Source organism: Suncus etruscus, chromosome 16 (assembly GCF_024139225.1).
Source record: "Suncus etruscus isolate mSunEtr1 chromosome 16, mSunEtr1.pri.cur, whole genome shotgun sequence".
NCBI classification, from domain to species: domain Eukaryota; kingdom Metazoa; phylum Chordata; class Mammalia; order Eulipotyphla; family Soricidae; genus Suncus; species Suncus etruscus.
In genome coordinates, this window is record NC_064863.1 from 32,985,132 (window position 1) to 33,009,970 (window position 24,839).

The following is a 24,839-nucleotide window of genomic DNA, read 5'->3' on the forward strand; positions in this document are numbered from 1 at the left end:
AGTCAGTCAGAACTAGGACTTCTTTCCTTAAGTCGAGTGAGAGAGACTGTATCCATGGTTGACTGCAACATTTCTAATATATTCCCAGTATAGTTTGTATCCTTGGTCAGAGGGTCTCAGTCTCCTAGTCTTGGTGCTTTGGGAGACTCACTCCATTGTAAATTGGCTGACTGAACACATCACCAACTTCTCACTATTTAGGGAAGCTGGAGACAACATGTAGCCAGTTGAGTGGCCCTTCAACTTGGGTCCCATAGGATCTGAACCCTCTTCCAGGAGGGCCCTGTAAAGGTATGGGGCTGTAGGAGAAGGGCCCATCTGTGTGTACGTGGGTTGGGGGGTATCATAAGTTAGGAGGATATGGAGCTAATCTGCATCCAGAGCAGTGGAGCAGGGTCTGAACCTCAGGACCCAAGACATTGAGTCCTTTCCTGCTAACTACCTTGGAGAGTGGTCTGTCAAGTGTGCGGTGGGATTGATTCCCCACCCCAGCATCCTACGGTTATTGCCTCTTCCAGACACTGAAAGGGCTCTTTTGTTTTTGCTTTTGAATTTTGGGGACACACCCGGCAGTGCTCAAGGGTCACTCCTGCCTCTGCACTCAGGAATCACTCCTGATGCTGCTAGGGAAACCATCTGGGATGCCAAGAATTGAATCTGGGTTGGCTGTGTTCAAGGCAAACACGCTACCTGTTGTACCATCTCTCAGCCCCCTGAAGCGCTCTTTTATTTTTCTCTTGCACTTTATATCCTGGCACCTTCCCAAGCCACACCCCCCAAAGCTGCTTAGATAGGTGCAGTCCCAGTTCCCCAAGAGCTTGTTGCCCCAAATTTGCCTGATCCCTTTGCATGCTTAGTTCTGATTCAGCCTTGCCCTTCATTTCATCCAAGCAGGTGAGTCTCTAGCCAACCATTCATTTATTCATCTCCCAAGCATTTATTGAGCACCTACTCATTAGCGCTGATCTCGAATTACCTGCGCTCATTATTCTTCTCAGCCTGGGCCCCACCAGGATGGCACAGATTCGATCCTGAGCCATCTCACCCTGAGGTGGCATTTGGAAATCGTAATTGCCTGCTGGAACCTCCCCACAGCACTGCCTGACACACAGGGTGCTGTGGGGTGGAGGGTCCTACTCAGTGCGTACACTTTCCTCTAAAGGGTACATGGGACAACCACAGCTCAGGACAAAGAGAAGAGTCGGATTCTCAGCCCAGAGTCCACAGCAGAGCAGAGGAGCCCCAACCCAGCAGGCACACACAGCTGCTCGCACCCTGGCAGCTACCTACTCTGACTTCCTATTTCTGACTCTAGGTTCCTATCTCTGTTCCCTCATTTCCTAAAGATAGCTGAGGACCTGGCCAATCCCAATGCCAGCTTCCACCAGGTGATTAGGATTTCCTTGCAGAGCTACAGTTAGGATTTCTCTGGTTTTATGGACCAGTTGCAGGTGCATTGACGAAGAAAACGGCAGCCTTATTGGGGCCCCTCAGGTATCTTTTGATTTCGGTTCAAGCATGCTCACACATTGAAATAGGCTGGGCCGTGGGGTCAGGCAGATATCAACCCTCCCATAAATCGGCCATGCTTGCCTTCCCTGTGCCTCTTATCCCCTCAAATGTGCTTCTGCTCTGAACACTGGGGGTTGCTCAAGGCCTATTGCCCAGGGATCTGAGGCCCAGGGCTTTCCCCTAGTGGAAGGGCAGGAGGAGGTGGCTCAGCATCAAGAAACCTATAGGACAAGGAGCTTGACCATGCAGGAATGGAAGGTGTTTAGAGCAGGAAGAGTGGGTTTTTCTTGACTGAAAACTGACAAAAAAAGAAAAAAAGAAAAAAAAACAGCAAAATCGCACACAAGGACACCCCTTATGACATGTTGCCTCTATTTTAGAAGATACTTAGATGCATCCTTCATGCTATTCCCATTTCAGGGTTTCAGGCAGAAGGCAAAGACCTTGACTTAGGACGTTTCTGGGGGTTGGTCATTTCTTTGAGGATGATGCTGATACAGTCATTGGAGAATCCCAAATAGACCTTGTGAAGGTTAGTTGCAGTCACTGTGTCTTTTTAATTTTTCTGTGACTTTGGTTTAGCAGGTTTCCTGTAGGGTAAAGCCCACAACCCCACCTCAATTCTGCAATTCTGCAATGCTTCTCACTGCAGGACAGTCTTACCTGCCCAGATCCTTTGTGTCTGGCCTCTTCTCCCACCCCCCAAATCAGACCTTTAGTGACTAGCCCTACCTTTAGCAAGTGTTGAGGAGCCTTCCTAGAAATTCAAGGCAGATGGGAGACCCAATTTAGCACACTGGCTATGTAGGTGAGGGGCCTCAGCGGGCGGCCTGGGCAGGGCAGTCAGCTGCAGGCCAGAGCTGGGAGGGCCTTGAGCTGCTTTGAAGAATTAGGAGGATTTAGATAAGCCGGAAGGGGACGGGGCATTCCACCCTGGTTGCCCAGCATCGGGGCCAAATATGAACAAAGGCCTGGGAGTGGGGGTGTGGGGGACCGGGCAGCCGGTTGCAGAGGGCTCTTGTTGGAACAGGGGGCAGTTGGGGAAGGAGGGTGTGCCCAGTTTGAGCCTTGGAACACCCCCTCTTAAAGTCCTGGAGACCTATTGGAGGGATGCTTTGTCAACTTGGGAAAAGAGGTTGAGAAATGAAAGGGGGTCAGAATGGATGGGAAGGGCCCAAGAAGTGGGGGGTGCAATGGAAAATAAGCCCTACCACCACCCAGTAGCCCTGGGTCAGTAGGAGGCATGGAAAAAAAAATGGCCAAAGAGGCTTGAAAGGGAACCTCCAAGTTCTGATGGCAGAAGGTCTGAAAAATAGGGGCATGAGCTAGGGAGGTGGGTGAGGATCTTGGGGGTCTGAGTTAAGGACTCAGTTGGGTTGATTCTCTTCCTACTCAAAGCAATTGCTGCTGCTTGTTGCTTGAAGAGGTCTATCCAAATGCTGAGGGGAGTGGGGGTTAGATGGGGGGCTGTTAGATTCACTTGTCATTGAGGAGCTGAGCTCCAGAGACCCAGAATCCCCCCCCCCCCCCCATCTCCACTTCGTTCTCCTGGCTGGTTATTTTGAAGGTTTCCACCATCCCTGCTCAGGCCGGAATTTCCAGGAACTGGCCCGGGGCCCCTCCCAGCCTCCCACTCCCTCCCTCCTGGGTGGGGAGAGCTGGGTGGAGGCCCCAAGGGTGGAGTGGGGTGGGTCTCCTTGCGATAGGACCACGTGTGGGGAGGTGCCCCATGCAGCCCTGCTGCATGTGATTATATAACGCCTCACCCCGGTGCACAGTGGGTGGGTGAAGGTTCTGGAAAGGGTGGCCCTGGCTTGGCACCAGGTAGCATTGAACTTGGTCTTGCCGAAAAGGGGCTGGGCTGGGCTGAGCTGGCCTGTTCCCCACCCATTCCATCTCTTGCTGTGTTGGGCCTCCCTGGCCGAGCTGTGGAGGGATTTTGCTGGGTTCTTTCTTACCTTTGCACCTGTCCTTATTTACATGCAAAATCAATTGCTTCACTCGGTCTTTCCGAAGTACAGGGTGTGGGCAGAATCTTATCTGAAGCCGTGTCCTGTTTGGACAAGTTGGACTCGCCTTGGCAGCCCGCCATAGGGTGGAGCAGATGGGTGGAGGCGGGGAAGTAAAATTGGGTGGCTTGTTAGCAGAGAGAGGAGAGAGGGCGGATTGTTTGCTCACCGGATCATTATATTTAATCTGAAACTCAATAATTAACTTCTTTCCCATTTACAAAAATATTTTTTGGGGGTGCAAAAATAACGCGTTGATGAGGGGCTGAGATTTAGAAGACTGGTGCCCGCCCTAGGATGTTTTCCTTTGGAGCCAAACACAGACGCTGCCTGGAGGTGGAAGTCAAGTGCTAGGAACTCAGGACTCTCCAGGTAGGTGCTGGCGTCTGCCTCTTCCGGATGGAACCTTCAGCTCAAATGCCAGCTCCCAGCCCTTGTCCATTGCTGGGCCTGGAGCCTGTATTTATTTCTCTGGCCTGGGCAAAGGCCATTCAATATTTGGGCTCTGGAAGAGAGCATACATAGATCCAGAAGTAAAGGGACCAAGCTTTCTTGGGAAAGGAAGCTTGCTTGTATCCAGGGAGACAGTATTTTTGCCATGGTCCAAGACCTGATCAGGAATTACACACTTATACTCTGGATGCTGCACACATGTTCTCCCCCCCCCCTTCCCCATCCCACCAGATTCTTCTGAAGTAAAACCTGGGTTAAAGAGCCGGCTTCACCCTTTACAAATAACCTTTTGGATTGGCAGCACTGTTTGGTTCCCCTCCCTGCACACACACCTGTTTGTGATCCTCCAGGAAACAGATTTGCTGTGAGGAAGGAGGGAGAGAAGGGAATCTGGATGGAGCCTTGAGGGTCAGGCAGGCTTCAGGCTTTGGCAAAGGGAAATGCTGGAGGGAGCCTTTGCAGAACTGCAGAAGGAAACTATGGGAAGGTGATTAAAAGGGAGATAAGAGCAGAGAGAACCACAGGCCAGACCTGTCTTGGGCAAATAGGTCCAAGCAAAGGCTTCAGATACACGGTTCTGGTTCTCTTCTACATTATCTCCTCTTGCAGGCTTCTAAAGAAGGGGGCCCTGCTTTATAAGGTTGTGTCTGTAATAAAACATGCTCCAGCTTCTTCAAGACAAGCTGCTTTCAAAGGAGGCTCGGTAACATCATAACCTCTGGGCGAAGGGTGTATTTCTAAAGCTTGCAGCTCATTTGTTCCCTCATAAAGCAGTTTTCAGGCAGGAACCCCCAAAGGACTCTGTGTATTGGGGAGAGGGTAGGGTAGGAGGGCTGTATTGTAGGTGAAACTTCACATAAATGATCCGCCAAGCTTTTTAATGCCTAATTCTGCGGTTGTGCTATTTTGGCAAAAATCTGACATCCGAAAGTCAGAAGTTTAAGTGGTGAGAGGTTGAGGGGAAACCTGCTTCCTTTTGGAGGTCTTGACCTTTTCCAGCAAAAAGAAAAAGGCATGGTTGGGTGGGGGGAGGGAAGTGACATTTGCTCCAGCCTTGGAAAATTATTTTCGCAATGATGTTCCTTACTTGCTTTGAGGCACCTCATTAATGCGGGAGGTATTTTAAAACTGGTATTTGCCCTATTTATTATTATTATTTTTTTTAACAAATACAGATTGTTTTTCAGATTTTCAGGTTGCTTACATGCCATTTTTGTTTTGTTTGTTTGGCTAGGCTCTTAAACACAATGATGGATGTAAATAGGAAAATAGTTGAAAAGGATAATAGCATCCCAGTGGGAGCCACCTCATCCCTGTGCTACCCACATGAAATGGTTTAATAGAATTCCTGAAGATAGTTAAAATCCACTACGTAGGTTTAAAGACCCCAGTGCTGGCAAACTTCGAGGCGTTCTTGTCTCTTACTACCTGTTTTAGTGTGCCATCTACTGGTGCCTCGTAAGATTACTGTCGGGGTTGTGCAATCGATTTTCTGCTGCATTTGTAGTTTCTTTAGCATTCTTTTTAAATGATGGTGCTGTCCCCCAGAGCCTTGAACGGAGTGAACATAACAAAAGCCAGTAAGTTTAGAGACCCCAATTTTTCTGGTGTTTACTTCCCAGTGATGTGGAAAACACTTTAGAATGCTACACTCATATGATTATACCATAACAGGATCAATGGCAGAGCCCATAAATATGGCATAAGGGCATAAAGTACTAGGTGTAGAGCCACAAAGCTTTACAAGCAAGGCCTGCTGTGTCTTAGATGTGTTTTGTTCTCTTTCTAAATTTGATTTTCTTTGTCTGGTCTGGCTTTTTTCTCAATATTTATTGTAAAAGTGAGAGCTTAAATATTAGCACACAGATGTGCTGAATCTTGTATGTCTTGCCTGTCCCAGAAAGCTTTGTTGTGAGCTAGGAGTCTGGAGGTGCTCTTTTCTTTGCCTGTTCTTCATTTCTTGTCCCATGACCTGTGACTAGCGCTAAAAGTATAATCGGTCATTAGAGAAGCCACCAAGTCACTCACAAGTTGTTAGGTAGGCCTGAGAAGGAACAGAGTTTGATTCTGTTCATAATAATACTGATTATTATACCTCTTTTAAATTGTCCAGTGATGTATTATTTTGCTAGGAGTTTGAAAATGAGGGGGTGCAGTTTAATCATTTCTTCATTTGTTGACTGAAAAATTATAGAATTTTCAATGATTTGAGTTACTCATGGCTGCCTTGGTGAACAAATGTCTATAGTTTGTTTTTTTTTGGTTTTGGTTTTTGGGCCACACCCAGCGACAATCAGGGGTTACTTCTGGCAGGTTCAGAAAACCATATGGGATACTGGTGATCGAACTAGGGTCTGTCCTGGGTTGGCCACATGCAAGGCAAACACCCTACCACTGCGCTATCACTCCAGCCCCTACAGTTTGTTTTAGTAAAAATAAATCGGTATTTGTTATGACTCTTTCATTATCAGGCTTTTATTCCTCATTTAGGAATAGCATTTTTTTGCAAAGCATTCTCGTCCTTAACTTTAGGTAAGACTTTCAGAGGAAGCTACTAAGGTAGTTTCAATTTTGTTTTCACCATGTGTTTCATTTCTGAACTCAGATTGAGAAGTCTTACAAAGTCATCAAAGGCTTTATGAGTGGAATGGTTAGGGTTCTAGACTGAAGGACAGTGTGTAGAGCTCATGCCTGATGGTAATTCCTTGGGACTGTTGGGTGCAGTAGGAGGGAGGACAGGTAAGCCCAGCACAGGTTAGTGAGCATAGAGACAGCTCCAGAGCTGGAAGGAACATGATATCAGGTTGAGTAATGCACACTTCTCTCATAGTTGTAGTGTATTTATTGGTACAAAACTTGTGTTCATTGATGAGATTAGTGATTTTGAGCACAGAAGAGTTTGGATTTACTACTTATTTCATCTTCCTAAAACATTGTTGGAAAGAAGTTAGGAAAACAGAAAGGGGGTGTCATCTGTATTTCACACAAAGTAAAGGTTTGCTTGCCTCCAAATCAGGACAAACTGAGCTGAGCGTCTGAGTGCTTGGCTTGCCTATAGTTATTTGCCTCAAAATACCTTCTAGTGGCCTGAAAATAAGTTAGGAACAAGCCCATTGTAAAGGGCTTGAGGGAGCCAGGGAGTTCGGAGGCTAAATTATCTGAACTAGTTAATGTAAACAAAAAGATTTTACCTCCTTTATGGTGGCCCTCCTGCATCCTTTCTGCACGACTGCCAGGCTGGGAACTGGTTAATAATAGATCCAAGATAACAAAAGGGGTTTTCATCCTTCCTTATGAAATCATCTTTTACTGGCTGTTGGGGGTTTGTTCTTGTTGGGATACATAGGGTGGGTGGGGCAGGGAGGTGGTAAGGACTGTTGATGGGAACAGCCTAGTATCAGATTGCATTCCCAGATGATAATCTGTCCTGTGATGGAAGAGCATAGAATGTTGAAGTTGGAACCTTCTATTGGGCTCCTTGTAACGTTCACGTGTTGTCATGAGACCCAAGACCGGCTTCTCCCATAGAACAGTGGAAGCGCAGGCACGACACTGCAGCGCTTGTGTCATTTTGTGTGGCCATCTGCCACCCGTAGGAGAGCGTGGCCTCCCCCGCCACAGGCTGGCTGTCACCACACTGGGGGCTGGGCTTCTCCAAGATAATGCCCTACAGGAAGTGACTGAGAAGCAGGAACCTGGCGGCTCTTTCAGGTCAGGCTCCATCAGGAACTTGCTGGCTTTCCTGCCCAGCCCAAGTGATCCGCCATAGACCTTGCCCTTCACTATACCTCTGAAGCCGGAAACCCCTTTTGATTAAGAGGGAGCTAATGTGGAGTGGTGAATAGTTGAGGCGCTGGGCCCTGAGTCTTTGGCCTCTGGATGCTAAGCAGACATCCTAGGAAGGGAGCCAGTGTAATTGACCAAAGAAACTGGAGGAAAGCACTTACCAAGCAGGACAAGAATGGGAGCAGGATCAGGATGAAGGTCGCCTTTCCGTGAAGCTAAAGATCACCTAGTAAGAAATTGGAATGCAATCAGGCTGAGGATCTTCATATAAAAAGTACTTACAAAGCAATGAATGGGGGGGGAGGGTATGTGGGTGTTGGTGGCAGAACCCAGTTATGACACTTGTCTTCCATGTGGCTGACATTCTCCCAATGTAATGTCAATCACGATGGGAAAATGTATACATTCAAAAATTAAGTCAATTTGGAATGAAGATAATTGGGGCAAGTTTGCTAACAGAGTCTGAGTATTTTCTTTCGGCTTTTGGGCCATGCCCAGAGGTGCTCAGGCCTTATTCCCAGTCTCTGTGCAACAATAATCCTCTTTGATGGGAGTAAATAAGAGTAGTTTGCTGGGTGTTACATCCTATGCTTTAAAACACATGCATGTTTTCACCTAACACTTGCCCTTCAAAAAATCGACTTTGAAAATTAAAGCTGTGTGAGAAGTTAGGACCATAAAGATGAGCTTTGTGTCTTAAGAGTAAGAATTTAGAAGCCATTCAAAAATGGGTAATTTAATAAACCGCTCCGTTCACATAGCGGCCTACAGAACCTAGTGAGAGGGAATTTGATGATTAGAAAAGAAGCAATTGCACAAACATCAGGTGAAATTCTGGTGCTCAGCTGTGCTCATGATGTGAAGCGTGTCTGACCCTATGTAAAGACTAAGGCTTACCTGCAAGGATTCCATCTAGAACAAGTTTGGAAGAATAAAACACAAAGATGTTTGGTTCTAAGTTTTCTTAGTCTTTTTTTCCTGACTTTTCAGAGGGAAAGTCATTTATAATGAACCATTCTCTTAGGTTGTATAGCATCTTTAGCCAACTCTGTTAAGCCAACTTTGCCTCAGAAGGGCCTGTACAGATTGTTCCAGAAACAGTCGGGTGGCTTAGTTTGACTTAGAAATGCAAGTTGGTGCTCATTTGGATAGACCTTGCCTGGCATCTGGTTTTAACTATCAAAATGACATCTTTGATAGGCAGGAGGAACAAACTCCTGCAGTTTCAGAAGGGTCAGGAATATTGTATATATTCTCTAGTTCATATTTAAAGTTACCTTGAAATTTAAATGTCACTTTTTTTTGTTTTCTAGGCCTAAACCCAGAGCACCCTAGAAAAGTCTCACTAAAAGAATGCTCATGTTTGATCCGGTTCCTGTCAAGCAGGAGGTCATGGACCCCGTCACGGTGGTAAGTTTCCCAACACTGAACATCCCTTCTGCTTGCTCCCATGAGTACCAGCTCCCATCATGGTACCAGATAGCATGTCAGAACAAGCTTTTCTTGAAGTCCTGATGGTCCTGAAGCATCTTCTCCAAACTGCACTCTCAGCTGGAGAGATGGCATGGAAGTAGGGCATTTGCCTTGCATGCAGAAGGATGGTGGTTCGAATCCCGGCATCCCATATGGTCCCCCGAGCCTGCCAGGAGTGATTTCTGAGCATAGAGCCAGGAGGAACCCCTGAGCACTGCTGGTGTGACCCAAAAAACTGTGCACTCCTCAGGGGTTAGGAAATCCCTGCTTCCTTCAACTCAAGCCTAAGTGCAATTGTTTGTGGGTACCACACTTGAACTGTGGAGATGGGATCCAAAAATGTTTGGACTTCAGGGTGCAGGAAGAAACTAATCTGGGAAAGAGGAACACACCCGCTGGCTTGCCCACTGTCTTGGCCTTTGTCTTCATGGATTTAGAAAATACTCATCGTGCAAGGAGGCAAGAAGCTTGGCTTAAGTTGTGTCTCTAAAAGTTAGCAATGCACACTTACAAAAATGAAATAGTCCTGCATTGGCTACTAGAGAGAGGTTCCTGCCCAAAATATTTGTCCTGTACCTGGGTGGAGGGATCTCTCCAAGTTGTCTTGGATGCTACTGGTGAAGTGGATTGTTTCTCCCCATATAAAGAAAAGTTAAGTCTCAGAGGCTTGTAAAAAATAACATTTACATTCTGGCATGATCACTGGGTAGCTGAGTATCTGAAGATGATGAGACCAGAGTTTTAATAAGACTTTTATTAATCAGAAGACTCATTTGACGTTTTCATGTTATTCATGCTGTTATATTCATCACCCCTTTTCCCACCACATTGGAGGAAGATTAAGGTATCAAATTTCCCCATTAATTACACCCTTGAAATATGAATAGGCTTTTAGTAGCAGAGGATATGATTAATTGTATAAATGATGCAGAACCATCCATGATCCATTTTATTATTCGGTATACTTCTTATGCTTTTAATCAAGCATGAAAATACAGCTCAAAGAGCCTCATTTAAAGTAAAACTGAAGATCCACATTGCTGAGTTAGTATTAATTAAATATATAATTAAATCTGAAGGAATGCACGTCACTGAACAAAAATAATAATAACAAAAGAAGAAGAAAGTAAAAAGGATTTAAAGAAACATTTGGGATCAGTGAGTAAGTTTAGTGAGCTGAGCACATCTTGACATGCAGGAGGCCTGGTTTTAATTTTAAATCTCAGCACCACATGGTCCCTGGAGCACTGCTTGGGAGTGACCCCTAAACATAACTAGGCATATACCCAAAACAAACAAAGCAAAGAAGCATTATTTTCAATATAATTGTGTAACTTGTATTAACACATGAAATTAAAATATATCGAAGTATTTTTTCAGTAAACAGTCTTTCTCCTTTCTGCTTTAATTTTTAAATTTATGTTAATGCTTGAAGAATTGAATTAGATCTTCTCACCCAAAGTTAGTCAGATGAGGTTTTTGGATAGGACTTGTATTGCCATTATTTTATGGAACAATATTAAAAGCTTTTGTTCCACTCTTGAATTTTCAGATTTCATCATTCCCGCCTTCGTACTGGTACATATTAAGCTTGATTTATTGCTCATTTCTTCCTTATTTAAGTCAGTGTTCTAAACAAGAAGGCAGCATAGGGCATTTGCAGTATTTTTCTTTTTCTGTGTTGTTTCAATGTCTTAAGAATGAGCTGCTGGGGCTGGGCGGTGGCGCTAAAGGTAAGGTGCCTGCCTTGCCTGCGCTAGGCTTGGACAGACCGCGGTTCGATCCCCCGGTGTCCCATATGGTCCCCCAAGCCAGGAGCAACTTCTGAGCACATAGCCAGGAGTAACCCCTGAGCGTTACCGGGTGTGGCCCCAAAAAAAGAATGAGCTGCAGAATAAACCACCCTGCCCAGAGTGGCCACACGCCAGCCACTTACCTTTCTGCAACAAAGGCAGACAGCAGTTAACATTTGCTGCGCTGCCTTAGTTTGGGGGTTATTTTTTTAATTTGCAAAATTGGAGATTGTGAAATGTGAGACAGTCCACACCTATAAAATGACACCCAAAGGTGTGTGTTGTTTTTATCAGTACACAGTGAAGGATATTGGAAATGAACTTGATTCAGGAAACAAATTTAATTCTTCTTGAAAATACTAATGAGCAAGCTATTGGCCCATATCTGGCAGTGCAGATTAAATGCAGGTGTGAGACACACATCATGTGCTGGACTATCTGCTACCCCTGTATGAAAGTTATTTTTTCCTTCATATTTCCTCCAAGAAGGTTATTTTTGAAAGGTGATTTCCCTTTGTTTTGTTTTGTTGTTGTTTTGATTTGTTTGTGGGCCACACTCATCAGTGCTCAAGGTTTATTCCTGATTCTGCTTAGGGATTAATTCTGACAGAATTTGAGGAACCATATGCAGTGCTTAGAACTGATCAGGAGTCTGCCACATTCAAGACTGACACCCCCCACCCCCAGGTATTACCTTCCAGGCCCTATTTTGGCTTTTCCTATTGGTGCACTGAAAATTGCCACCTCACAGTGGTAGACTGACAGGTTCCTCTGCTCTGTTCTCCCTAAACTATTCCACTTGGCTTTGCTGCGACTAGTGGGTAGTGCTCTTTCAAAGCCTGATGTCCCATCGGCCTTAGCCAGTGATGGGTATGAATGGACCTGCCCTCCTGCCTTCAGAACTTCACCAATGGGGTAAAGATCCCTTGAGGTGTCCTGTCCAAAGGCTCACATTTCTTTCCGTGTTCATGAATGCTCAAACAGTTGGATACTGGTCACTAGCACAGTCTCCAAGTTGGGATAATGCATCAGATTATAACCCAGATTCCCAGTAAATAAAGGGCGATAGAAATTCTCATTGGAGGGCCAATACAGGACATGATACAATACAGGAGAGTGATAATGAAGGCTTAAACTCACTCACTATTTATTCCAGAGCACTCCGAACCCCAGGGGTGGCCATTCATAACTGTGTAAGGGTCCACACAGTCTTCATGGGACTCTGGGCATGAGAAGCACCTGAGGCTATCTTTAAACTCTGCACATCTTGCTCCTCCCTCTCAGGGTGGAGTGATGGGGGGGGGGGTGCATGAGATAAAAACTATGTCCTATCAGAGGGATGCCTTGGGATAGTTCATCAGGTAAAGCACTTGCCTTTCATGCTGTCAATGTGGGTTCATTCCCAACTGCCCCAATAATCCCTGAACCCTGCCAAAAATGATCCCTGAGTAAAGAACCAGGAATAAGCCCTGAGTACCACAAGGTGTAGCCATAAACCCAAACCAAATGAAACGTACGAATTTAAGTAAGTAATAAAATACATGTGTGGGAGGGATTTTCCTGAGTTATAAAATTACCCTAGAATAAATAACCCTCTATTTTTCCAATGAGAATTTCTTTTCTTTTTTTTTTTTTCTTGTTTTTTTTTTTTTGGTTTTTGGGGCCACACCCGTTTGATGCTCAGGGGCTACTCATGGCTAAGCATTCAGGAATTGCCCCTGGCTTGGGGGGACCATATGGGACGCTGGGGGTCCTTCCTCTTGGCTAGCGCTTGCAAGGCAGACACCTTACCTCTAGCGCCACCTTGCCGGCCCCTCTTTTTTTTTTTTTTTTTTTTTTGGGGGGGGGGGTCATATCCAGCAGCACTCAAGGGTTACTCTTAGCTCTGTGCTTAGAAATCACTCCTGGCAGGCTTGGGGGACATATGGGATGCTGGGGATCGAACCTGGCTGCTGTATGCAAGGCATAAACCCAACCCACTGTATTACTGCTCCAGTACCAAATGCATAAAACTTTAGAGCTGAAAATGTGACACTGTATGTTACTTTATCACTTTCATTGTAAAACCTTCAAATCCAAGTAATTTTCTGCAGGGAGACTTGGACATGTTATCAAGTTATGAAGGCTTTCAGTTTCAAGTTTTAATAAAGTACTTAGTTTGAGTGCTTTTGTTTTCCTTTTTTAAAGCATTCGCAAAGATTTGGTTTAGTTAAGAAATAGAAGTCATGCTAGGTGAATTCTATAGCTGAGAGTAGTACTGGAATGCAGTTGCAATGGTAGACCTAATTAAGCAGATGAGAATTCAGTTATCATGATATTCTGGAAGATTGCTTTGTTTTTCCAGGGGTAAGGGTGGTCACACCCAGTGCTGCTCAAGACTTACTCTTGGTTCTGGTTGGAGTCTCTCATGGTCTCAGGTGACAATATTCAGTGCTGGGGATTGAACTCAAGTCAGGTCAGCCGCTGTTACTGCTGTAATCTCTCCAGCCCCAGAGAACGACAGGAAGATATTGTAGTCACTTCTGTGGAAGAGGTCTTAGATTTGAGGGAAGGGGGCTGGAGAGATAGTAAAGGGCATTTACTTTGCATGTGACTGTCCCAAAGTTGATTCGCAGCATCCGATATGGTATGCCAGAAGTGGTTATTGCAAAGCAGGATTTTGACTCGAAAACAAAACAACATTAAAGGAAGATTTGAGGGAGACCCTGGGCTTCACTAAGCTTGAGTGCACAGTTCATGGACCTACTGTTGCCTCCTAGAAATTTGGGGATTGGGTCATCTTCTGCAACTTTAGTCGTGACTAAACACAAAATCTGCTGTGGCTAAGGACCTAACAACCCCCCAGCTTGTGAGTGTGTTGGGAAACACACAAGCTTAGTTTTCTAGAATTAGAGAGGTTTATGGGGATGTGAGACTTGACCTACTCAGGCCAGCATTGTCCTGGCAGACCAGACTATTGGATTAGGCCAGGATTCCTCAGCCACTATAAAGTGAATACAAAAGGCACCATGTGCAGCTGTTTCTCTGTATCCAGCTCAAGCAAGTTGTGCAGATAGAAACACCCCACTGCTGAAACAAGAGCCTAAAGAATGATTGCAGCCCGTTTAAAAAATGGTTAAAGAAATCCTATTAGGAAAGCCGTGAGATCAGCTGGCCTGAGTTGAAGAATTCCTCCCTGGTATCCAGGGATTGCACAAAAGCCTTGTTTTATAACCAGCTTCTTAGTTTTGCCCCAGTGTCACCTTGACCCTCAACTTCAGCCCTGCCCCTTGGAACCCTTGGAGAAGTCAGTGAGATTTTCTACCTACCTGGGGATCACATTCAGTTTTTTTCTCATTAGGCCAGCTTCATTGATCAGGTACCTCTCTCTAAACTGCCATCAAAACTCTCCATCATTGGGACTGGACAGATAGTATGGAGGTAGGGCGTTTGCCTTGCATGCAGATGGTCAGTGGTTCGAATCCCGGCATCACATATGGTCTCCTGTGCCTGTCGGGAGTGATTTCTGAGTGTAGAGCCAGGAGTGTAGCCCCTGAGTGCTGCCAGATGTGACCCTCAAAAAATAAACAAACAAAAACTCCCATCATTGAAAGCATCTTGGACAGTACTGCAAATAGGGTGCTTGCTTTGCACGTGGCCCACCTAGGATCAATCCCCAGCATCTCATATGGTTCCCCTGAACCTGCCAGAACTGATTCCTGAGTGCAGAGCCAGGAGTAAAGCCTGGTGTGTGACCCAAAAAGAAACCCCCCCCCCCCCGAAAGTGCCTTGTTAGACAGTTTGATCTTCAGTCAGGTTAAAAGCAAATAATGCATGAACTTGGCCTTTTACCTGTTTCTTGACTGTTTTGTTTTCCCTCTTCTCACTAGTCCTACCCAACGAATTACATGGAGTCCATGAAGCCCAACAAGTACGGGGTCATCTACTCCACCCCGCTATCCGATAAGTTCTTTCAGACGCCTGAAGGCCTGGCACACGGGATGCAGATGGAGCCGGTGGACCTCACGGTGAACAAGCGGAGCTCACCCCCCTCTGCTGGGAGCTCCCCTTCCTCGCTCAAGTTCCAGACCTCACACCGGAGAGCCTCGCCCGGCTTGAGCATGCCTTCCTCCAGCCCCCCGATGAAAAAGTACTCGCCCCCTCCCCCTGGAGTGCAGCCCTTTGGGGTGCCACTGTCCATGCCTCCAGTGATGGCCGCAGCGCTTTCTCGGCATGGTATTCGGAGCCCCGGGATCCTGCCTGTCATACAGCCAGTGGTGGTGCAGCCCGTCCCCTTCATGTACACCAGTCACCTCCAACAGCCGCTCATGGTCTCCTTGTCGGAAGAGATGGAAAATTCCAACAACAGCTTGCAAGGTGAGCCCCACCTCCCACTATACCCCGGCTCACTCTTCACGTCTTATCCAGGATAAGAGATAGCCCCATCTCACCCCTGACGATCTGGGTGGGGAGCAAAAGAAATAGAACTAAGAGAGTGGAGTGAAATCTCTCCTTAAGTGGAATGCAGGAGAGAGAGCACAGTGGTAGGGCATTTGCCTTGCTTTCAGCTTGCCCAAGTTCGATCCCCACATCCCACAGGGTCCCCAAGCCAGTCAGGTGTAACCAAAAAAAATTAAAAAAAAAATACAGGAGCTGGAGAGATTTGCCTTGTACACAGCCACCGACCATGGTTTAATCCCTGGCAACCCATATCATTCCAAAAGCACTTCCAGGAGTAAGAATTCTTGAGCACAGCCAGGAATAAGCCCTGAGCATCACTAGGTGTGGTCTCAAAACAAAACGGGGAGAGGGGGATACAGAAGGGACAGGGATATAACATAGGGAGAATGCTTTGCAGCTTCTGGGCCCCCTCCACTACATGGCCCTGGGTGTGTCACCAAGTCCACAGCACTATAAGGCCTAATCAGTTTTCAGTTCTCAGGCCTGAACATTGAACCTGCCAGATTAGGGGTCGTTCCAGATTCCTGAACATAGCTTGGGAGATCTCCACACACAGATTGTTTTTTCTCTTGGGTTTTGTTGTTGTTGGGTTATGTTTGTTTTTTGTTTGTTGTTTTTGGGGAGGTTGGTTTTTGAGTCACACTCAAGCAGTGCCATGGGGGCTACTCCACTCAGTTCATTGCTTGAAGTCCTGGGTGTTCCTAGGTGTGGGGACCAGGATGTCTTGATAATGGAATCAGGTCTTCTGTATACAAATATATGCTCTTTGAATTGCCTCCTTCCTTTTTAATAAGGGGGGTGGTGACACAGTTGTAGTACAGGGGCTAAGGTGCTTGCCTTGTTCTGCCCTAGGTTCAGTACCCCTGTACCTCATCTGATCCCCTAGAATCAACACTGTCAGAAGTAATCTCTGAGCACAGAGACAGGAAAAAACACTGAATTTTGCTGAGTGATCCCAACCTTTCACTCATCAAAGCGAATTACTGTACTTTCCCTAGTGTCTAAATCATTTTCTTTATAAAAAATGTTGATACGAGAAGAACTCCTAGAATCCAACTGTCTTCCTGACCTCTTACAGGGAGATACAGATACAAAGTTTAAAACTTCGTATGGTTGAATTTCATAGAATATTACAACTCTGTCCATGCTCCAATGTTCGTTTCCCACCACCAATGTCTCCAGTTTCTCTCCCATCCTCCTACCCTTCAGCCTGCCTCTGCTAGATACTTTCCTTCTCTGGGAGAGGAAGGGTATTGACTTTATGTTTTGCTTTTTTATATCCACTGTGGTTCTAGGTGTATTAAAAAAAAAAAAAAGACATTTTAATGGGTACTCTTGTTTGTTTTTTGGGTCATACCCAGCAGCACTCAGGGGTTACACTCAAAAATTGTTCCTGACAGGCTTGGGAGACCATATGGGATACTGGGATTCGAACCACCATCCTTCCGCAAATGCCCTACCTCCATGCTATCTCTCCGGCCCCAAATCGGTACTTTTTTGATCTTGCTGCTTACAGCTATGTGAGTTTTCTTGTTCTCCGATTTTGAGCAGAGGACTGTGAGTCTAAAAGGAGATAAGCAAAACATCAAATAAGAATCATTTCTGGTTCTAATATCTTAAAAAGTTCAGTTTCTTTTTCCCTGCTGACTAGCAGAGTAATACTCAGGAAAAATCAAGGCACCCTAAAGTCTTCCTTCTGTTATAATTTAGCCAAAGGGTAAATAGAATCCGTGTATTGAGAGCTGGAGCTATATTGCAATGGGTAGAGTGCTTGCCTAGCTGACTCTGAACCATAGCTAAACCATAGCTGACTCTGGTTCAATTTCCAGCTCTGTATGTTCTCCCAAGATTGATTGCTGAGTGCGGAAGTGTAGAGCCAGGAGTAACCCCCGAGCATCACTAGGTATAGCCCAACTTCCTCCTCAGAAATAAAACTGTATTTAGGAAGTGAAATTTATAAGTTGGACATAGAGTGAACTTAATTTTCTTTTATTTTAGTTCCTGTAATTGAATCATATGAGAAGCCTATATTACAGAAAAAAATTAAAATAGAACCTGGGCTCGAACCACAGAGGACGGACTACTATCCCGAAGACATGTCACCCCCTCTGATGGACTCTGTGTCCCCTCCACAAGCATTGTTGCAAGAGTAAGTACTTTCAGGGCCTGTGGCATTCTTGCTTTGTGGTATACCTGGTGTCTTTTGATGGAGAAGAAGCACTGACATCCATCCTGGGACTTGTTGAGATCACCATGTAGCATGTGGCAACCACTGGGTAATACTGCATCTCTCCATAAATGGTTAACGCGTTACATCCACAGTCTGATGCCTGACAGAAGTTGCATCAGTTACAAATAAATCCAGTTACCTCTTTTTATACCAGTTTATCACATACTGTAAAAAAAATGTTTTGTTTTGTTTTTTTTTTCCTTCCTGCCGGTTCTATGTTCATAGTTTGCCCTAGTCTTAATTCCATGTGATTTGAGTTTGGTATTCTGGATATTCCAGTTGAAGTTGTATCAGAAAGTTTTCACATGGGCATACGTAGTCTTTTAGCACTAACAAAAATGATATTTGGGGCTGGAGAAATAGTACAATAGGTATCCCTCGCACCACCCAAATATGGTCCCCTGAGCTCTACCTGGAGGTGAGCACCACTGATTATGGTGCATAAATCTCCCTCTCCTCAAAACCAAAATATGTCAACTCCACACAATAGAATGGACTGGGAGAAAGATATTTCATGGCATATAGAATCCACTGCAAAGGAATTGTCTTTTTTTTTTCACTTAAGTAATATTCTAATTATCCCAAGCTCCATTGCTGTAATGATTACTGAGTAATCCGCTGATTTTAATGCTGACTTGAAAATGTAGCCCACCTCTCTCCCCAAAAATTGAACAAGATGAGCTACAGTTTGTGCATTGTTCTTCAAGTTGTGCTCTCCCCTGTGATTAAATCATGTCCTGGGGAGCACACAGTTGTGGCCCACATAGATAGCCACCTTGCCAGGAAAGAATCACTTGAAAGTGCAACTTTAAATTGCATTTTTGTGGGGCCAGAGAGATAGCATGGAGGTAAGGTGTTTGCCTGTCATGCAGAAGGACGGTGGTTCAAATCCCGGCATCCCATGTGGTCCCCTGAACCTGCAAGAGCGATTTCTGACTGTAGAGCCAGGAGTAACCCCTGAGCACTGCCGGATGTGACCCAAAAACAAAAATAAAAATTCTATTTTTGTTTATCTATGTCATGTCTGTGTTTGATTTCCCCCACCTCCCCAGGGCCAGGAAGAGAGTGTGAGTTCTGCTGGGTGTTGGACCTGGGGCATCACACATATCACACATACCAGACCGTAGGATTGTGTCCCTAGTGTTGTTTGGTTTTTGTCTTTGGGCTGACTACACTCAAGTATCACTCCTGTCAGAACTCTGGGATGTGTGGAATTGAATCTGGGTCAGTCATGTGCAAGGAAAACCCACTACGCTATCGCCTTGTTCCATCTTATCAGATTCATTTTGGGGATCACACCCGGACTCCTGGCTTTATGCTCAGAAATCGCTCCTGCCAGACTCGAAAGACCATATGGGATGCCGGGATTCGAACCACCATCCTTCTGCGTGCAAGGCAAACTCCCTGCCTCCATGCTATTTTTCTGGCCCCATTTTTTCAGGTTCTTAATGCCCAAATGAAACCCCTCTGCTCCCCCCAGCCTCTGACTTTTGTGAGCTGCATCCTATATGGTTCCTCAAGGACTTCAGAAGTGATTTCTTTTACTTTCCAAGTAGTTGTTTCTTAGCTTACTTTTTATATGTTTGGTTTTTTTAGTTTCTTGGTCTACACCCGGTAATGCTCAGGGGTTACTCCTGGCTATGCGCTCAGAAATCCCTCCTGGCTAGAGGGACCATATGGGATGCCGGCAAACTTGAGTGTTGAACCTCATTAAATTCTTTTTCTTCTGGTCAATCTCTTTTCTTTCTCTCTGCACTTGTACAAGATCCAGTCATTGAGCATTTGGGCTATTTTGACACTTGGGTCTCTGATTTAGCAGAGTGGTAAAGTGACTCTCCCTTTCGAGCCACTCCACAGAAGCCTGTGCAGACCTGTGAGTTTGGGTGTGGGTGGGAGCAGGAAAGGATACTGCCAGGTGCTGACCTCTGAGGGTCAGTCAGTGTCCTTAATCATGAGGGACCCTGTACTTGGATATGCCTAGCCCACTGATTACCCTTGCTACAGCAGTAATAGGAACAACAAAAGTTGGATTCTGTAGATCAGTATTGCCAGCATTTTGGGGTGAGGGAGATGCCTAACACTTGAAGATTCCATATGATTTAGCAGCTCTGCGGGAGAGCACAGTCCTTGTGGATGTACAGGGGATCCATCCCCAGAACTGCAAAAAGGGAAAAAGAAAAAGTCAACTAAATGTCAAGGATGATATAGGTTAATTCAATAATCTGACTCCCTGAGGCCTAAGATTTTGATCCTTAGGACCAAGGAAGTAACTTGGCACAGCCCTTGCCTTGTAAGACCTGGATGCAACCTATAGCACCTTAAAAGTCAAAAGGGGAATCAGAGATAGCACTGGGGTTTCAGTTACTTGCTTTATGCACAGTTGATCCCTCTTTGCTTTTTATCACCACATGTGCTCCCCAAAACATAAAACCAGGAGTGAGCTCTGATCACAATTAGGTGTGGCCCTTCCCCTCCCCGAAAATGAAGAATTTGGCCTTTTCCTTTTACCAGGAGAAGCAGGGCTGCCTGGGAAAGGCGGAAAAGAGGAGTATTTATTTAGCACTGCTTGGGCCTGCTTTCTCTACATTTCTGACCAGGCCTGTCCATACTGAGCAAGAAACTTCCCCTGGCACTTCCTCCTGCCCTGCCACGTAGCATTCAACTCTTCTGTTTCCTTCCTTACCTTCATGTCTGTTTCCCCTAGAGTGTGAGCTCCTCAAGGGCAGGAACCCTGCTTTCATTCAACCTTAGGTCCTGGTGCCAAGCCCAGTTGCCTGGCTCATGGTATGTGCTCACTCCCTGTTTGTGAAATGGCTTCCACCGCTCAAATCGCGTGCATTTTTCCACCAGGTTCTCTGGTGTGTTTTTTGCTTTTCATCATTGATGCTTCTGGTAGATGGAGGAGGAGTTGAGGAGCCCTCAGTGTTAACATGCTGTGTTCCTGCTGCTTGTCCTAGGAATCACCCGTCGGTCATTGTGCAGCCTGGGAAGAGACCGTTACCTGTAGAATCTCCAGACACGCAGAGGAAACGGAGGATACACAGATGCGACTATGAGGGATGCAACAAAGTGTACACAAAAAGTTCTCATTTGAAAGCACACAGGAGGACACACACAGGTATTGCATATTTTCCAGGCACTTCTGCTTTCTGCATCAGAAGTCAAGTGGTAAAGGGATCAGGAAAGAGAGCTTTAGGGCTTTGTATGCTTGAGGCCCCAGATTCAATCCCTGGCACCACATTGTTCACCCCAGCACCCTGAACTCTTGAGGACCTCCAAATGTGGCTCAAAAACTAATGGAGGTTTTTTTGTTTTGGGATGTGTTTCCTTCATTTTACATATTAATAAACTAGATTCAAGGTTATCTCTTCCCACTGGGTGCTTCCCCTTATCGATCACTTGTAATTCTGCCCTCGTAGATGTGAGACCTAGCATAAAAATCCCTTGACTCTAGATAGATGAATTCAGAATGTAAGTTGTGAGTTTTTCTCTCCTACCCACTCCTCTCCCCTCAAAGGGCAAAAACAACTTGGAATTTGATCAGGATTAGGTAGTAAAGTGGAGTTGCTCAGAGGATCTGGGCAAAGAGCTGAACTGCAAGGGCGCCACTTGCTCCTCCTCTGTCTGATCTGTCCCTTTCTTAGTGCTGTGCTCTTAGGCGGCATACAGATGAGCCTGGGCCAAGTCTGTTCTTTAGAACATTCCAGGCCTTAAGGGGAATGTCTTCATCCTCCATCTCCTTGAAAAACAAAGACTCGGGGAATTGCCTTTTAGCATTTGTGTTCAGTACAGCAAAACCTGTGATTACAAATTCCAAGTTACCTCACTGGCTTGCCAAGGAAAATCCACCCTGTACGATTATAGAACTTTTTGGGGTTTGGTTTTTTTGTTTTGTTTTGTTTTGAGTCATACCCGGCAGTATTCTGGGTTTTCTCCTGGATCCACATTTAAGAATCACTCCAGGTGGTCGTGCTTGGGGTACCATATGGGAGCTGGAGATTAAACCTGGGATAGCTGTGTGCAAGGCAAATGCCTTACCTGCTATACTATCACTCCTGTGCATCCTGTATGGTTTTAAAGAGTAAGAGCTAGTTAAAGGGGGATTGGCTTGTTTGCCTTGAGTATGCATTAAAGCAGGCAAGACTACCATGAATGGTATCAAGAGCAACTTCCTGCTTGTTCTCCCTGTTTATCCCTCCTCCACTCCTGCATTCACCTGACCATTACTGTGTGCCCACAGGAAATGAAGTGAAAGCTGAACTCAGTTTAGGATGTTTCTGAGTTCAAAACATGATAGCTCAGCCCATTTGTAATTTATGAACCCATAGGTAAGCCATCCCAAAAGAAGTTTCTGTGGACAGAGCTTATTTTTTACTTTTTTTTTATTATTATTATTGCTTTATTTAAGAACTATGGAAACAAAGCCATTCATTGTTGGATTTCAGTCATAATAGTGTACACCGTCCTTCTCCAGAGAGTTTATTTTTAGAGAACTGTTAAGTAAAGGAAGAAAACCCCACAGACTTCTATTTGCACTACTCACAGCATGACTAGTTCCACAGCATAGAAGTAAGCACCTAATGAAGTTTAAGTTGGGGGAAATACAACTCCAGGCTACCAGGGGCTTTTTAGATTTTCCAGTGAGGCTGCTGAGGGCAAAGCTAACCTTCAGTTAGTCCCACAGTATCTGGGTTTGTATCTCTTTTTGCTTCAAGAGCTTTTGTGGTCTTTGTTTTGTGGACTAGGACCGGGCCATACCTGGCAGTGTTTGGGCCATCATCTGGTGCCAGGGATCAAACCTGGGTCTCTTGGCATATAAAACTATGCCTTTTTTTTTTTTTTTGGTTTTTGGGCCACACCCGGCGGTGCTCAGGGGTTACTCCTGGTTCTCTGCTCAGAAATAGCTCCTGGCAGGCACGGGGGATCATATGGGACACTAGGATTCGAACCAACCACCTTGGTCCTGGATCGGCTGCTTGCAAGGCAAATGCCGCTGTGCTATATCTCCGGGAACTATGCCCTTTTTTATGAACCTTTTTTAATGTCTTTTTTTTTTTTCTTATGAACTTTAAAAGCCTCCCAATATTTCAAGAGTCATTGGCTCTTAAAATAATGAATTCACTTTTTCTACCCTGAGCTGTTATAGAGGGACAGTTGCATAGCCACCACTTGAAACTTCTGGGGAAATAATTCCAAGGGCTTAAAGCGTATGCTTTGCATGTGGGAGTCCGCAGTTAAGTCCCCCAATCACCTCTGGGGCGAAGTCCTGTCAGTATTTCCCTTGCTAAAGAAAAAGGTTAGGCTCAAAAACATGAACTGTCTCGACTTACTTGTAGCCATTTGCTGTTCTCCAGAGGAAATCATCTCTCTTTCATTTGTCACCTTCTGTCGCAGGAGAAAAGCCCTACAAGTGTACATGGGAAGGATGCACGTGGAAGTTTGCTCGGTCCGATGAACTGACAAGACATTTCCGGAAACACACTGGCATCAAACCCTTCCAGTGTCCAGACTGTGACCGCAGCTTCTCGCGCTCCGACCACCTTGCCCTGCATAGGAAGCGCCACATGTTGGTGTGAAGGCCTCTGTCCCCCCCCATCTCCTCGAGGCTCCCCCACGTGCCCGGCTCTCTTGCTGTCCACCCTCCCATTCTCTGATGCATTTTTTACATGTACGTTTTCCTTTGATTCAGCTGGCCTGAGTCTCCGAATTTCTATCATCCAAAATCTCCACATGGTCAGTAGTAGAGCTATCTCGTCCTCCCTCTCCTTACCACGGGTCAGACCTAAAGAATGTGAACACTTTTTTTTTCTGGGGATGCTAAGCAAACCCTTAGAGATACATATAATGTAATGAGATCAAGGGAACATGTCAACTCACATTAACCCATTGTCGGTTTTTCTCTTTGTATTCCTTGAAAGAACGTCAACAAGTAAATGTATTCGAAATCTAGTATCCAGCCTGCTAGTCCTTGACAGACACATGCAATACCTGTGAGCCCTGGGATCATGCTCTGTGATCATAGTGAGAAGTGGGACCAGATCTTGCCCAGCTTTGCTGGAGTGGCAGCAAAGTCTTCAGGGAGGGCACCTTGCTTTCACACTGCCATTCTCACATGGCACCAGCCAGCTTGGTTCACTGTTCTTATCCCCTCCTTTGTGCCTGCACTAAGCCAGAGGGTTTTGGACATCTCAGGAGCGAAGCTACTGAGTGTAGGTGGTTGGTGACCCATCACTTGAAGGCATGGAGGCTATCCCCAGAGCAGACTAAAGGGACCTTGAGCAGAGGAGCAGCAGAGGTGAGGAAGGAGGAAGGAGCTTCTTCCCAGGTGGGAGTCTAGGGGGAATCATCATGGGGGAGTTGGGTAGTACATTCCCAGGGCTTTTGTGTCTGCATGGGCAGCTGTGCTGAAAGGTATGGTCAAGCCAAATCCACACACCTGTCCCCTAATCCTATGGTGGCCTTCACATGGACAATCAAGCATTGAGAGTAAGGATGTCACAAAAATACCCACCCGTAAAGATACAAAACAAAACCTTTGGATTAAGAATATAGACAGCCTTTCTTTTACTCAACCTACTTACCTAAAGGTTTCTTGATATTTTTTATTCTGTTCTTTTGGCTGGCCAGCTCTGGTCACTGGATTCCCCTACCAGATTCAGTCACACAACTTTTAGACAGACACTCTTTCTCCATGAGTTCCAAATTGAGGTGCCAAATTGGCTCTTATTCATGTACACACATGAGTATCTGCTCATGCCTTAGTCGATGCGTCCAGTGAAAGGCCCAAGTGACATTATTTGTAAATAAAACTTGTGAAGCACACCAACTATTATTTGGGGGACCAATTTCCAAAAAACAGATAAAGGATCATAACACAATTCAGGGATTTCAAATGTAGCCCCAAAATTTCCATTTGCTCATCATTACCAAGTTTCCTGACTGAAGAACAAACAGAAAATGACTCGTTGATGTTGAAGCTGGAAAGCACCATTTGGAGGAAAATTTTCAAAAGCAGGCTTTTGAGCACCATAGTCTAAATGTCAGTGAGAATCTATACGTGGAAAGGCCATTGGTACCAAATTGGAAGAAAGTGGGTCATGGTGGTCAATCATGGGTCCATAGATCCAAATGCGCCTTCATCAC

At 45.5% G+C, this 24,839-nt stretch overlaps 1 protein-coding gene across 1 annotated transcript; it reads left to right on the top strand.

Moving 5' to 3' along the window:
• Positions 1–7,942: 7,942 nt before the first annotated feature.
• On the top strand, positions 7,943–23,645 carry KLF3 (KLF transcription factor 3). The gene is made up of 6 exons (XM_049790164.1): positions 7,943–7,989; positions 9,074–9,170; positions 14,896–15,382; positions 17,465–17,615; positions 20,654–20,814; positions 23,091–23,645. Exons 2-6 carry the CDS (start codon positions 9,114–9,116, stop codon positions 23,270–23,272), a joined length of 1,038 nt encoding a protein of 345 aa, XP_049646121.1. The 5' UTR covers positions 7,943–7,989; positions 9,074–9,113; the 3' UTR covers positions 23,273–23,645.
• Positions 23,646–24,839: the final 1,194 nt, after the last annotated feature.